Consider the following 16528-nt stretch of genomic DNA (forward strand, 5'->3'; position numbering starts at 1 on the left):
TCGACCTTTTGTTTATTTATGTAATACTAATATACTCCATGAATTTTATGCAATAAATAACTTGAGAAAGATAATATCTAGACAATATTAAAATATAATTTATTCATATAAAGATAATGTTCAAAAAGAAAAGAAAAACTTTCATAGATGCAGTTTCTTGTTTGCATATGTATATTTTAGTACTTTGCAAAAGAAAAAGATTAGCAATAGTTCATAAAATATTACCACGCGGATGTGGTGTTTCACAACATTGAAATTTATTTCATTTGAGTTGTTTCTATTTTACAATTTTTTGTCAGCTAAAGTGCTTTTCTTGATGCCAAGAATAAGAGCGTTCTGTCTCTATACTGTAAGCTCAATATGGTGTTAATCAATTGTTTTGCCAATTTTAGAGGCGGTACCCGCTTTTCCAATGTTTGTACTGTAACACAAGACGATTTGTAAGGCATTGATGCGATAACACATGCTTGTAATAGTCTAAGAGCCAGTGAACTATTTGACAAACCTGTTTTCACAAAGCTAGAATTTTTTTTAATGATATTTTATTATCGACCCATTGAGAAAGTACCATTCTAGCAGTCATTCCGCTGTTGCGTCATCATCCATTCAATTTTTATATATATTATGTACTCGACTGGCAAACCCTTGCAACCGTCAGAATGGGCTGGTTGTTTACATATACTTTCTGAACAGTTAAAAGAATACACCCTCATATTTGTAATAGATTTTTTATTCAAATGTCTGTTTCTACACATCTACACTGAACAAACAACAAAGCATAGCATATCTCCCAAAAATATTATAGTTTTTAACAATTTTGTAAAAAAAATATTTGTGAAAATATAAATTGATCCAAATATATATAGAGTAGAGCTGGAGTAAAGGTTCACCACCATTACCTCAAAAACAAATAAACTATAGTACTTCTTAACGATACTATTTTAAAGTAGAGGGCAAGAATTGTGCAACCAGCCATCACTTTAATGCTTACGACGCTATCCGGAGATAAACGGTAATCCATCAAAATTCATAACAAACGTATTTATTTCTCGTTAGTAGCTTTTCGTAACTTTTATTTAGTTTATGATACCTGAATATAATTTTCAGATACACGTATTTTATTTGTTTTATAAAATGCATTGTTAAAAATAACAATAATAAGCTATAATAGCTTATATGTGTATAAAAGCTTATATGTGCTGACGGATCAACAGATCCTTCACCTGGTTTAAGGTGTAAAACTGTAAGTAAGGTTTACAATAAGTAAATAGTAAATAAAAATGTAACTAAGTTAAAAAGAGTAATCTCAGAAGAGATAAATTATTATTAGTTATTCCAACATTGCATCTACTGATGAATTTTTCTTACAAAGTACCAGACCAAGGTTATATACAGTGAGATCTTTTGCTAAACACATGAATTTTGCATTGGCTTAATGGTGAAGTTGTTCTTACTTCCTTTTAAAATTAAAAATAAGACATTGGACCTATTTACTTCTGGCTGCCTCTTTTTATCCTGCCGATGGGGTAGGTAAAAAATATATATAGCAACTTTAGAAAAATCGTAAAAAATTTTTTGTAGAATTAGAAACTTACTGGAAATTTTACAAGTTGCAAGTAGTTCGATAGTTGCTCATTTGGTTGGACCTTTGAACCCTGTCCAGCACTATGCATTGGATGTCAGAGTATCCAAAAAGTTTTGAAATATAAAAGTGATAAAAATATTTATGTATTACTGATTATATTTAAACTTGTTCCTCAAATGTTAGAACTTAGATTTCTAAATGATGCAGACACTACAGGTGTAATATAGTATACATACAGTGTAAGGTGTAACACTGTTTTACATTCAGGCAGTCAAGGCATGCCTACGATCGATCCCCTTTGTTGCAATTATTTGAGGTACCTGACGCCTTTTGAAATTAAGGTATCCGTATGTCGCATATAACGAGCCTTCGCGCGATACCAACGAATTTTCTTTAATTTAATGCTATATATTATACAGAATACACAATTTCTGTGAAGACACCGTGCTATCAGATCAGATTTCATGTGGTATAGTGAATAACCAAAGAATTTGAGATTAGGACTTGTAATTCATTAGACTACATGAAGATCTGGTGTTAAAGATACTATAAATATTTATTTCCTGTTGCGAAAAAATGTTTGTACTATAAACATTTCCTTGAAACAGCAAACCTGCAAATCATAATTATAATAAAATTCATTATAGGTGCATCCGTGCATCATATAATTGATTTGTTGGTAGGAATGATATACTCCATCAATTAACTGCAGTGTTTGTTTTGTAATTCATATATAAAATTTATAAATTATTGTAATTGTACTTTCTCTACACTCTTTTCTAACTAACGATGACTAGCGTATATTGTAAACCACATGCTTATATTTTTTACTTGAAGTGGCATTGTATAATAAGTGCACTTAAACTAAATTTGCATGGCTGGGGCATTTAATTCTAGTGCTAGAACCTTGTCGCAGTGCAGATTATATAATTTCATATATTTCATACTTATATTAATCTTCATGTTATATAAATGTAAAACAAACATACTTTAATTGATACTGTATAAACCAATGCTTTAAAAGCCATCCTTGTAACTTGTAACTACTGGTTATAAAAGCTATTTATTTAACTACAACTGAATGTAATATGTTTATATAAGCAATAATAATGTGATGCTCATTAATTAGACATGGGGGTCTATTATGATGTACGTGCATTTATTATTTACTTAAGTTAAAAAAAATCCAAAATTTTTCAAACAAAAAACAGAAATTCTACTATTTTTTTCTAAATACCAGAAATATACGTAATGTTAAGTGTGAGAAAGGGGTTTAATTCTAAATATCACTACGTATTGGCAAGGTGGAAAAGGGGCTGCGAACATCCTTAAAAATTAATCGTTATTAATGAACGCACCTAACAGAATCAATGGAAAAATTATTATAATTTTTAAATTTATATTTGAAATTTTAAATATTTGAAAATTATCGAATAGCCTATTCGAAGAAATAAAAATAGAATCAGATTTAGGTAACAAATAGGAACTTCTGATTGGGCTTACTACAGTAGATTTCAAATAATGCACACTAATAACTTTTTTACAATTATTTATATTGTTTAAATTAATAAATATTTATATGTTATAAGCATGTGTAAATTGATTATAAATAATGCACACTAGCATATTCAACTATTGCGACATTTTATAAAACATTTTAACTATTGTGTGGATGAATCGTTCGCTATACTCCAAATAAATTAAATATTTTTATTTGGAAAACTCAAAAAACTTTGGAAAAATCTATATTTTTTGTGTATCGTTCAAAGCAACTACCTGTAAGCAATTAATTGATTAAATTTATTTTAGTGATCTAGTGCAATCAAGATTAAGGGTTAATCTTGAGGTTTGTGTGGTTTAGATTTAGATAAGGATTGCTTTTCATATGAACAACTGTACGTTGCTTGTTCCAAAACCAGAAATCCTGATATAGAATAAAAAAAATATTTTGTATCCAAAAATATTGCTAATTGTAAGTTAAACTTTTTATGGCAGCATTACCCTCAATATTTTATTCCGTATTCTAGCAAAAAATGCATGATGTTACTAATTTTTTTTTGTTTTTTTATTATCTATAACTTTTATTTATTATAAAAATTTTAGACTGCTAAAATGACACACATTATATGTGAAAACGTATAATGAAGAATTGATTCTTTTTAATTTTTTTTTAAATTGACCAATGGGCTGCAAATTATATCAATGATGTTTCAACGTAACAAAAACAATTAATATTTATAATTTTGTGGATAATTGCAAAGATTTTTATGTATTTTTTTCTTCACTTCTAATTTATAATTATAATTTATTATTAGTAAGAATTTGAATATAATCTGATCTTACAAGGAAATGAAGCGAATATTCAAAACAATATTTTGAAATCCTAATGAGACGTTAATAAATTAATTTATCAATACAAACATACTTTGAAATACCCTAGGATTTACTTAGATCCGAAAATAAATTTATTTTTCTAAACTTATTGCTAGCGATAAGCATCTAAACTTCTCAAGTTATACGACTGCTTCCCAGAACAAAGTATTCAAGCTTCCTTCTATGAGAGAAACGTAGAAGAATACAAATGTGTCGTGACAACATACTGAAATACCCATTGTACAGAATTTCATACTCATTGCACACAGTAAACGCTAGCAAATATGAAATAGGTCAAAATATACACAAGATAAACATATAAGCACGCACAAAGCGCTCTCAGGAGATGTGTATCGAATACCTTATTTCGCTTCATGCTTACACAGTACTAGTGAAAAATAAACCAATGTGCAAACTACTCGACACTGGTGGCTCTGGTGGCTCTGGTGGCTCTGGTGGCTCTGGTGGCACGTTTAGCATTATAGGAATAATAAAGGAACGAATTTTGTGGCAAGACTTCAATGTGTACAAGTGAACGAATGCATTTTTCTCATACCTTTTGAATTCCTATTATATTATACATATTAAATATAACAAATGTATTCTGAGTGGATAAACAGATATTAATTTAGAAATATGAACAAACAACACTCTTTTTGCACTTATTTATTAAATAATAATTTCACAAACGTTTCGAGATTAGATTTGTCTCATTATCAGTGTTATAATTTAAAATATAAAATATGGAAACCTAAATTAGCATTATGTGTTATCCAGTGCAGTGAACAACTTGTAACGGATAACACATAATGCTAATTTAGGTTTCCATATTTTATATTTTAAATTATAACACACTGATGGTGAGATGGTGAGAACCTAGTCTCGAAACGTTTGTAAAATTAGTATTTAATGATTTAGTGCAAAAAGAGTGTTGTTTGTTCATATTTCTAAATTAATATTAAATATAGCTTTTACACTACATGATAACTTACAAATGAGATGATTTGGTATGGTGTATGTGATAAAAAAAATAGTATCTTTGGGGTGGCCAATTCTAACAATTTAGTTATATTAAAATTAAGCGAGAACCTTACCTGTGACATATATAACAATTTTTCAAAAGTTCAGGGCGAACTGATGTATAGTTTTTAAACGCATTGTGTATAGACTATAGATGGGTAACTCACTCCGGAGTTATCACCCCGATACAACTCCTCCCTCAGAGTGAATCTGAGTGGAGTTGTCTCACAGGATTTGTCATATCCGACTTCCCTAAACTGATACTAAATCAGTTAACATGTGCAGATATTTGCTTGAGATTTTTTACTAATACAAAGATTTGAATCGAAAGAAGTGGTTTTTTTTCGTCTTACAGCCAGTTTTAAAACTTTCTAGGTATAAAATGTCTCAAAATAATGCTATTTTGTATTCTATATTCTGTATACGATAAATTAGCTCATTCAATGGTATACAACCAGCTAAAAAATATTTAGTATTATATTATATCTTTTACTCAATTATGATTTTATAATTGTGCAAAAGTAATAATATGTTAATCAAACTTTATGATGTATAATTGATTCTCGAAAAGGAAATAATAAAATAATGTGAGGTATCATTATTTTGTGAAAAATATTATACACAAAGATTTTTTATAAAAATAAACATATTCAAAGATTTCTATATTTTCTCTTCAAAAATAATTACAAAATTGATTTTTATTCCCAAGTTTTTTGTCAATTTGAGATTTGTATGCATATTGAAATGAATAAAATAGTAATTATTATAATAAAATGAAGAAAGATGTTTGAACTATTTCGAAAGTATCAATAAATCCTTAGATATGCTAACACTAGAGAATACATTTGTATTATGTTTCAAAGTTGTCGGAGTTGTGGAGTTGTAAAGTGGATATAACTCCTCTCTGAAGCGGAGTTAAATCCTTACCGATCCGGCTTCGGATATGATAAGCCCATCTCTTATAGATACACTGATAATACTCAATTATATTATAACTAGTGGTGCATGGAATCGTGCCTTAAGGCAAATTGATGCAACATTCCGTACCAGAATTAAAAACTTCAGGAAAAAAATCAGGAACAATAAATACTGATCAATGATTAATAACAATTGTTTTAAATATTTTCATATAGATAATACTATATGTTTTATGGTTCATAAAATATACAGTGACGATCTCATCGCTCAAGGCACTTGAGAAAGTTTATATTAGCAAGAGGTGCCGAATAAATCCATCTCAGGATATATTTATTACGATCGGAATAACACATTTGAAATATTTACATTTTCAAACTGATTTAAAATTCATAGTTAAAAAAAAAAACATTTCTGAAAATTTTAAAAGCTTGAATCGTATAAGTAAACTTTAAAAATTAAAAATCTTGTTTTGGAACCCGACAAAATTAGTACTCATTTTTAAAAACTTTATCGAATATATGATAATTTGATGTGCATATGTCTAATGTTCAATTTTGAACGCCAAATACCATTTTTTTTTACTTTTTCCTCTGTATCCCCGAAAGAGAGCGTCCATTATTACCGTGACCCCCTCCCCCCTTAATGATTCGTTGTGATCTTCAAAATCACCGCACGCTTTCCCCTTCAAACATTATGTGTATTTTCAGTTAGGAGATTTTTTTTAATTCTTGTTTTTTTTAATAAACGCATTTTACAATTTATTTATTAATTAAGCCCAAAATAACATGCAACATGTACACATAAATAAAACATTTCGAATTGTTGCGAATGAAACGTCAAACGTCAAAACAAAAATGGCGACTACAAACGCCAACTACACGGAAAGAAATAATTAACGGATTGCAAAAATAAGCTGAATGTTGGTACACCTGCAAACACATCTGTGAAGAATGCGTTAAGCGAATTGACACTTGAGTCAAAATGTCGGACTTAAATAAATTGTCGGAGTTAAAATTAATTTTTTTTAATAATAAAACTATGGTTGTGGTCATAAATATTTGTCTTATCGGTATAATTATTAATTTTTAGTGATGTTTAATCTTTTTGTTGTGAATATGAATTCAAATGTGATTTATTGTAAGTGAGTGAGTCTATCTTTGAAGAATTGTTTATTGATGCTTGAAATTAAAGGTAGGATTTCATACAATTTATACAATATATTTAAACGCAACATCTTTTTTTACGGTATGCCATAATGTTCAGATACCTTTGAAACGTAAATATATACAAACATTTTCATTTTCGTACCATACGGGAAGTTAAAAAATAAATTATTTTATTGGAACATATTGTACGTATTTGATTATTATTACGCAGATAATGCACAGATTATTTACGTACTGCTGCAATAATTATGTATACACATATATAAGATATGAAACTAGTTAGAAAACACATTACTCGATTACATACTTACTAGGAACAGACAGGCATAGATTTATTTTTCATATATTTTATATACTTTTGCAACAATACGTAAATAATATGTAAATCGTCTGCGTAATAATAATCAAATAAGTACCACAATGAAAACATGTATTTATTATGATATAATCGAGTATTATGTTTTCTAACGAACTTACATATCTGTTTGTCTGTACTCTATGCATTAAAAAAATTACATTAAATTGCCCTAAAGTTTTGGAAAATTATTAGGTATATCCCATCAAAGGTTTTCGCATATTTTCAATAAAACTAAGTTGTAAGGATTAGCCACCTTATAGATATTTTATTTATTTTTTAGCACAATTTTTGCTTTTTTAGTTTTTTATAATGTGTATAAAAAGCATGCATAACTCAAAATTTGCACTCTTTTACCCCAAACACTTGTTTTGTATTATTTTCGTTGCATTTGTGTTTATGAAAGAACAGCATTTTTGTTTTTTTTTATTATTATGCTGTAATTTTCCCAAAAAGCACTTTTCACTTGAGATCATATTGGAGACTTATCTCAAGTGAAAATCTTATGTCAAACTAGACCACAACCGATTCTTCTTAAAACTATAGTGTTTTTTTCGAGGGCATTGACATTTTTGATTTTTCAAAATTATATATTATTTTTACATTACTTAATATTTTTCACTAAATAACTTTATAAGATAAGAAATGCTACTTCTGAGTGTCATATATATACAGGCGTTTTTGAGCAAACGTCGATGAAATGTCTAATTTTGACAAATGCCAAAAAAACGATACTAATTTTTGCAAACTTTGACGAATTTTCAAAGCTAAACGAGTTGTCGTAGGGCCGTAATATTTTAGTATGATCTAGAAGACTATGGTGTCCTCCGTCAAAAAATAATAATAACTAGTTGGTATTGGTTTATTAAGTTTTGTAGACTTGACGTAATGCATATAACGAAGATGATCGAAACTTTTCACAGATTTCGGAACATTATAGACTGCATGGAAAAAATTTGAAAAATTTTAAAACTGTTTTTTAGATGTAATTTAGCGAACAAATGAATGAATAAAACTCATTCATTTGTCGCTAAGTTATACCTAAAACATTTTTTTTCAATTTTCAAAAATTTTTCCATGCTCTTTCCATACGAAGTTTGATTGAATTGCGCTCTATGTAAACGTTGACATTAAGAGCTAAAACTTTCAGAGAATTGTTTTTATCAATTTGGAACCATTTGAGCCTTTGGGAGCAAGGAAATTCGAAAATGCCCATTTAAGGACCACCCTAATATACATGCATATATATATACTAGCTGACCCGGCAAACGCTGTTTTGCCATCAAAAATATTTTGCCGCATTGCAGAAGTTCTTATAATATACATGATATATTAATAATAATGTTATATTTTTATTACACAAATTTCTTTACATTTTGATAATTAATTCGAACGCATCATAGTGCTTTGTTTATTTTAATTTTATTTATGTCAAATAGTGAAATATTTTTAATCAATGAATAAATTAGATTTTAGTCTGAATCATCGCAGTACCATTATCTAAATATATAATTTTTATATAAATATCAGATTTTTTACTTTTGCATTTAATTTAAAAATATTGAATGTCAATTTCATATATCCAATATGCACTAAATTTTTAAATGCCAAAATATTTCCTTTTTGGTTCGAAATTTAATATAATATGATATAATTTACATCTATAATTTGATTGCCTATAACATAACTGGAATAATTAATTTATTTGTATCTTATTGAAGTCGTTAAAAATTCATTTTTTTTTTGAATTGTCAGAATTTTGTTTATGATTAATGTTAAATTCAATATGTCGCTTTTTTATTGTGATCTAAAATGTTTTAATCACTTATCATATAAATTTTCGACTGCAAATTGATATTCATACTATTCCTGAAACTAACATGGATAAAGTTCTGAGAAATCCGAGTCCAAATCTATAAAATGTTTGATTTTGGCACTTTTATTAATTTTTTATCAATTTTCGTACTGTAAAATAATGGATGATTATTTATCAAAATTGTAATATTTAGACTATAATTTTAGATGTATACTTTTTATTTTGGCATTGAATTATTTTCATTGAAATCAAGTGAAACATAAATATATTTATTCGATATTTATATAAAGCATATGATTAAAATATGCATTAAAATCATATTGTCTATAAATAATATGTCATTTTATAAATAGTATTTATTACTTTGGTGCTTGATATGGGTATGAATTTGTAATAAAATATATTCTTTCTGACAAATAGTTAAAAACTTGTTATAATTTTCAAAATTATTTGACATTTCATACTTCAAAAATTAATTCACTCGCATCATAGCGTTTTGTTTATTATACTTTTGTCATGTCAAATACGTCAATATTTATTTTTTATAAATTAATAATTTTTTTAAGTCATCAATGAATATATTATATGATTGTTAAATTCATTAAATAAGTGCAAATTCAACACAGGAATATTGTGGAAATAAATATTTTTTTACATAAAGATCTGATTTTTGACATTTGCATTTCATTTCAAATTAATTATAACTGTCAAAATATTTTCTTTTGGATCGAAATTTAATATAATATGATATAATATTTAGTTTGTCTAGTTTGTTTTTGTCAGATTGCAATGATACCTTCAGATTGTACTATTCCATTTAAGAGGTTACAATTTTCTGTATGATTAACGTTTGCGATGGCAATCAAAATTTATCTCAACTCATATAATAATAATATTTTATTTTAATTACACAAATTTCTTTACACTTCGATAATTAATTCTAACGCATGATGCAGGTGTTTTGTTTATTTTAATTTTGTTTGTCATTTTTTTTTAAATTAATGAATAAATCAGGTTTCAGTCTAAATTAACAAATCAGTATCTTTATCTGAATATACAATTTTTTATATAAATATTTGATTTTTTATATTTTCATTTAATTGAAAAATAGTGAATGTCAATTTCATATATTCAATATGCAGTATATTTGTAAATGTCAAAATATTTCCTTTTTGGTCGAAAATTAATATATGATATTTATTTTACAATATTATGTTGTATCTATAATTTGTTCGGCAATATAACTTGGAATAATTAATTTATTTGTTTCTAATTGAAGTCGTTAAACATTTTTTTTTGTGAAATGTCAAATTTTTGTTTATGATCAATTTTAAATTCAATATGTCGCCTTTTTATTGTGATCTCTGATCTATAAGGTTTTGATGAAGTTTTGGTATCCGAAATAATTTGGTAAGCTACTTAATCAAATAAATATAAATTGTAAATCTATTTATATAATTATTTTCATAAATATTGACAAATGACATTTGACGATTTTCATATCAACATTTATTCAAATTTATAAACATTGACTTTTAATTAGATTTAAAACTATAAATTGTGATTTTGAATATAGCATTTCATCTAATTTGGATATAAATGCTGGGTATATCTATATATGTATATGTTTTTGAATTAAAGTTTTTGAACTGTCAAATTTTTTTTTCAAAAATCATAAATCTTTTTTTCTCGAGTTTTCCATAAATTTTGACATTTGTCATTTTAGTGTTTTGTTTTTTTTTTGGCCATTTTCTGTCAAAATTTTTAGAAATTTATTAAAATTATATATTTATATTTTTAATTTACTTTTCAAAATTTCCTATAACCTAAGTTGGATATATATGCACACGTTGAGCCAATAAAATTTAAAATCGGTCCAGTAGTTTGGGCGTCCATCGCGAACCAACATCGTGACACGAGATTTATATATATATATATATATATATATATATATTATACTAATTGAACTAACCTGAACGCCAATAAATCCGCTGCATATGATCAGTTGCGATCGCGGGCTTATGAAGCTCGGTCGTTTCGCTGAATGCTTTCCCGCTTTGAAAATCCTCGAGATACGATTTGTTTTCGTGAGCAATGCAGCATACACAACCGTGAAACAAAATCCAGCTCCAAATCTGTAGGAAAAAAAAGAAAAACTGTTTTAAGAAATATGGGAGTCGAGTTACTATACTAAGTATAGTTTGAGTAATGCGATGAATTTAATTGCGATATCTATTTGATCAAAAATTACATAATGCAAAAAATTTTACAGTCAGTTAAATACAAACTTCAACATAATAAAAGTAATAATTTCATATTAATTAATGAATTATTATACATTACATTATATTAGGAGAAATTCGAACAAAATGACGTATATTTTGGAAGCACGTAGTTTATTCGAGCCCAAGAAAAAAAATCTGTGATCGACTTTTAACTTTTACTTTTAGTACTTCTAAAAAGAGATCAAAGGATCCGATGGTAAAAAGAAGGTGTTTGCTTTTACTGCAAAAACACCTTTCCCCGTTCTAAGCCCGATTGTACAATGTAGGACTTGTTTTCTTTGAGGTCCTGCGTTGTGTACTGATGTCCCAAATATGAGCAAAAGATTTAACACTCTTCTAGAAATAAGTATGTCAGTTTGTCCTTATTGTCAGTACTATTTGGGTCAAATGGGTTTTGCAATTAGATGCATTTTACCTCAATAGTTTATTCGAGCCCAAGAAAGAAAAATCTGTGATCGACTTTTAACTCTTACTTTTAGTACTTTTAAAAAGAGACCAAAGTATCTGCTGGTAAAAAGAAGAGGTTTGCTTTTTTGCAAAAACATCTTTTCCCGTTCTAAGCCCAAAGGTACAATGTAGGACTTGTTTTCTTTGAGGTCCAGTGTTATGTACTGATGTCTCGAATAGAGCCAAATGATTTATTTGTGAACTTTCTTCTGGAAATTTAGTATGCCAGTTTGCCCTTACCTTATATGTTATGTTGTTAGTACTATATAGACAAAATAAGTTTTATAATTAGGTGCTTTTTTCCTAAATAAATATGTTATTGCAGGTCCTACTTAATTGAAAGACTATGCTACTAGCAGTCAATGAACATTAGATGGATGACTAAAAACGATTGAAACTGTTTATAATATTTTTAAAAAACAAAACACCACGTTATTTTATCTGTAATTCTTCGATATGTATTACGTTTAAAAATAACAATTAAATTAAATAAAATAAATATTTAGAAAAAATAAATACTTTATAAATAATAAGTCATGATTTTAATTAATTTTTAAATATGTTTTATATCAAATAACTCTGCTAATTATTTACTCCTCACGTTGCATATTCTAGTAAATTCTTAAGCATCAAAAACACTTGTGTAATTTAATTTATTATAGTATTCTACCATAATGCAATAAATTTGCCATGTCTGATTCCTGCTTGCATAATATATTGCAGAGAACAGTACGTAATAAATACATTTAATATGCTGCATGCTCTTGACAGTTACTTGGTTTAATCCATATATCTACGGAATTATAATATATTTTAATGCTCATAATTTCTAAAGTCATGATTTTTATGTGATCTCGTCACATTTTCATTTCACACCAATGATTTAGAGATTTTTTTTTCTTTAATGGATATAAATATCAAATAGAAGAACTTGTAGTTAATCATACAGTGTAATAATTTTATAGTTCATTATACGTATTGTGACTTAAAGCCAATTGCTTGAACATCTCAAGTTATAAATAATAAAACCATAAAAAAATTATAAAACTTGAACAATAAACAATAAATTTAAATTTGCAATTATGAATATAAGTTTTAGATATCGCTACATTAGAAACAAAAAAAAAATTGTCACCAACGATCGCCAAGCCGTTTCTTTGTAACTAGTAGAAAAATGTTCGAAAAATACTATTTGGGAAACGCATTGATTAGTTTTGGGTAAAGATCTGCCGGGCCGTTTCTCTGTAACTAAATATTGCAAAAATGTCTTTTGACAACTTCGATAAAACTTTGTATGGCGATAAGTTTCGTTCATATGAAATAATATACTGAAGTATTATACGTCTACTATAAGGGGTTGAATTATAAACTAGCTGTAAGTGGAATTCTGTCTTAAGGCAATTAAGGCATCGTTAAGGCATTAAAAAATTGTTTGAAAAAAAGTTTTCTTTATTTTGGCATAGTTTGGAAATTCTAAACTTTTTTTAAAAGCAATCGTACTGCTTTAACTGCATAGAGACGAAATATCAAAGCGTGTAAGCGCCGCGTCGCCGTCTAACGGATAAACATTGGTACGGAACCCATGGAAATGTAAACAAAATTCATACTTATTGTAAAAATCTCTATAAAATATCTGATAATTTGATGTGCATATGTCTAATGATCATTTTTGACCGCCAAATGCCTTTTTGTTTTACTTTTTTAATCTCCGAAACCGCTAAACTCGCCTTCATGAAAATTTGATCAATTCTTCATCTTGTCAATTCAAGTAAAATGTTTTTTGAATTTTTAAAATCGGACGCTCCGTTATTTTAAAAACCGTGTTACCGTTTTTGGCACTTTTTGCCCCGTATCTTTGGAACGGCTAAACCTGCCTCCACCAAAAACTAATCAGCACGTCTCCTTATCAATACGAATCGAATGTTTTTTTAAATTATTTAAATCGGTTGATCGGTGTTCTCGAAATCGTCGACGAAAGTTTGTATCCGAACACACACACACACACACACACTCACACACATACATCCATTATTTCTAAGGTATGCCAAAATATTCAGAAACTTTTGAAACGTCGAGAATAGCAAAAATTTTCATTTTTGATTTTTTTGCGATTACTATAAGTTACCCTACGGGAAGTTAAAAATAACAAAATTTAAAATTTCGCAGCGCGTTTATGAGATTTTAGAAAAAATCTATGCCGAAGCATATGCATTTTATTTGTTTCGTATGTGGCTACTGATTACAGCTACTAATTACGCCCGCACTTGATCAAAATATATTGTTAGAACCCGAAAAGAATTAAATAAAACGTGTTAAACAAATTAATTTAATTTATACAATTGCTAATATAGATGTTTGAAAGACAACAATTGGAAATTCTATTGATTAATTTTTAGTAAAAGCAAAAATTTTATTTTCGAAATAAACAGTTAAATACTTTATATAAATAGTTGATTATCACTTTTTATTAACTAGTTGATTATGTATACGTATCGGGAAGTTAATGCAACTTGCCTTGCAACTTGAAAGTTGTTAAACAACTTGAAAATTCGTAGTCTCTATACTGAAATTCTGAATGAACAAATATAACCTATTAATTAAAACTACGGGAAGTCGAAAATATGCTAATAAATATTTATTTTAATTATTAACTTCCCGAAGGAGAAGTTTATGTTTTCATAAAAAAATCCGATTCGCTAATTTTATGTTTTCTCGACGTTTCAAGCCATTTTGAATCGAATGAGACCAAATTTGGAAAAAGTATGTGTGTGTGTGAACGTGTGTATAAACAGAAATCGACGTTGCCGTAAAAAGCCATTCGATGTATTTCGATGAGGACTTGCGTTTCAGAGTTTTGTGTGATCGGCCGAGCCGTTTCTATGTAAATCGCAGAAAAGTGAAACATTATTCGTCCACATTTTAGCCCGCAATTCTTAATCAATTTTGAAAATGCAAAAATCGTTTGAAAGATATTGGTTGGGAATCGTGCTGATTAGTTTTTGGTAGAGCTCGGCCGGGCCGTTTTATTTTAATAAAGTTTTTTTTTTTAAAAAATCGACGATTTTTATGAACATTTTTTTGACGGTAGATACCATAGTCTTCTAGATTATACTAAAATATTACGGCCCTACGACAACTCGTTTAGCTTTAAAAATTCTTCAAAGTTTGCAAAAATTAGTATCGTTCTTTTGGCATTTGTCAAAATTAGACCGTTGATCGACGTTTTCTTAGAAACGCCTGAACCGATTTCAGAAATTTAAAAGCCATTTGATGTATCTCAATGGAGACTATCGTTTGTCAGTTATGTGAGACGATCTGTTAAACCGTTTCTTTGTAATTTGAAAAAAAGTGTTAAACTTTCCGTCCACATTTAAGCTCAAACTACCGAATCGATTTTAAAAAATCAAAAACTGTCCGAAAAATATTAGTAGAGAATGATACTGATTAGTTTTAGGTGGAAATCTACCGAGCCGTTTTCTTGTAATTAACTGTTGAAAAAAAACTATATTAAACTTTTGAAAAAAAGAATTTATATAGAACTTTTTTTGGTGATATATATCATGGTCTTATAGAACTTACTGAAATATTAATACCTTACGACAATTAGCTTAATTTTAAAAAATCATCAAAGTTTTAGAAAATGAGTAGTTTGTTTGACATTTGTTAAAATTACAATTAGAGGATTTACTTGGTATAACGATAGTAGTACTTTGTCTTAATGAACATACAAAACCATTAACGTCTTGCGGAATATGATTGAATCATATAAATTATTGATTTTTGAAAATTTGTTTTTAGAAAATACTCCAAGTTAACGTGTTCGTTCGTTTTCAATTAGGTGTAATAAATCCACTCGGAATACTTTTAATCGTTTATGAATTAATTTATATTTTATTGATTAAGTCGATTATTTACACATATCGGGAAGCTCATGTAACTTGCCTCAAAGGCTAAATACCAATACCAACTGGGTTTAGTAATTTTTTAATCTCAAATAGATTTTTTTATTGAACAAAATATATCAAGTCGTAAAAGTAAAGAAAATACGTGGTGCATTTTATCGTCAGTAATATTTCGTATGAGTAAAGCTTTAAATATTCGTTAAACCATTCACCTCTGAATGCCACAGACGATATTGCTAGGTCTGACAACCAGAGCGAAGGTAACACAATAGCACATCAGGATGCCCGCCAGGAGCACGTAACTTAATTCTCGTCCAGAGGCTCGCACGACGGGTGTATCGTTGTGACGGATGAAAACGCCAGTCACAAATAGCGTGACCAGTATCCCGGTGGAAGACAAAGCCATTGCCCCAATTGCCCAGCCTGATTCCGGTCTGAGGTATGTTTCGGGTATATCGCGACAACTCACTCGCCTGATGTCCGGTACTGTTCCCTGGGCGCAGGTTATGCACTGCGTTTCGTCTGTAGGATGACGGATCTGTAATGAAAATAATATAAATATTATATAGTGATAAAATTCATATATGCTTTAAAAGTATAAATATGTGGGGAAATCAAGCAGGCTAGACTTGGAGGAAAAACAATTGGACTTGTTTTTTTA

General features: G+C 28.3%; 1 protein-coding gene across 1 annotated transcript in view; it reads right to left on the reverse strand.

The window, feature by feature from the left end:
- LOC113385797 (metabotropic glutamate receptor 2-like) overlaps nt 1-16528 on the reverse strand; it is a 170003-nt gene that overhangs the window by 22756 nt on the left and 130719 nt on the right. The window contains exons 10-11 of the mRNA XM_026623631.1: nt 16080-16405; nt 11206-11368 (exon numbers count right to left, since the gene is read on the reverse strand). Of these exons, the coding sequence (XP_026479416.1) occupies nt 11206-11368; nt 16080-16405 (489 nt within the window). The remainder of the gene's footprint in view (nt 1-11205; nt 11369-16079; nt 16406-16528) is intronic.

The sequence above is a fragment of the Ctenocephalides felis genome, unplaced genomic scaffold, assembly GCF_003426905.1.
Source record: "Ctenocephalides felis isolate EL2017-DRISC unplaced genomic scaffold, ASM342690v1 CF-g0.4_SCAFFOLD_03571, whole genome shotgun sequence".
NCBI classification, from domain to species: domain Eukaryota; kingdom Metazoa; phylum Arthropoda; class Insecta; order Siphonaptera; family Pulicidae; genus Ctenocephalides; species Ctenocephalides felis.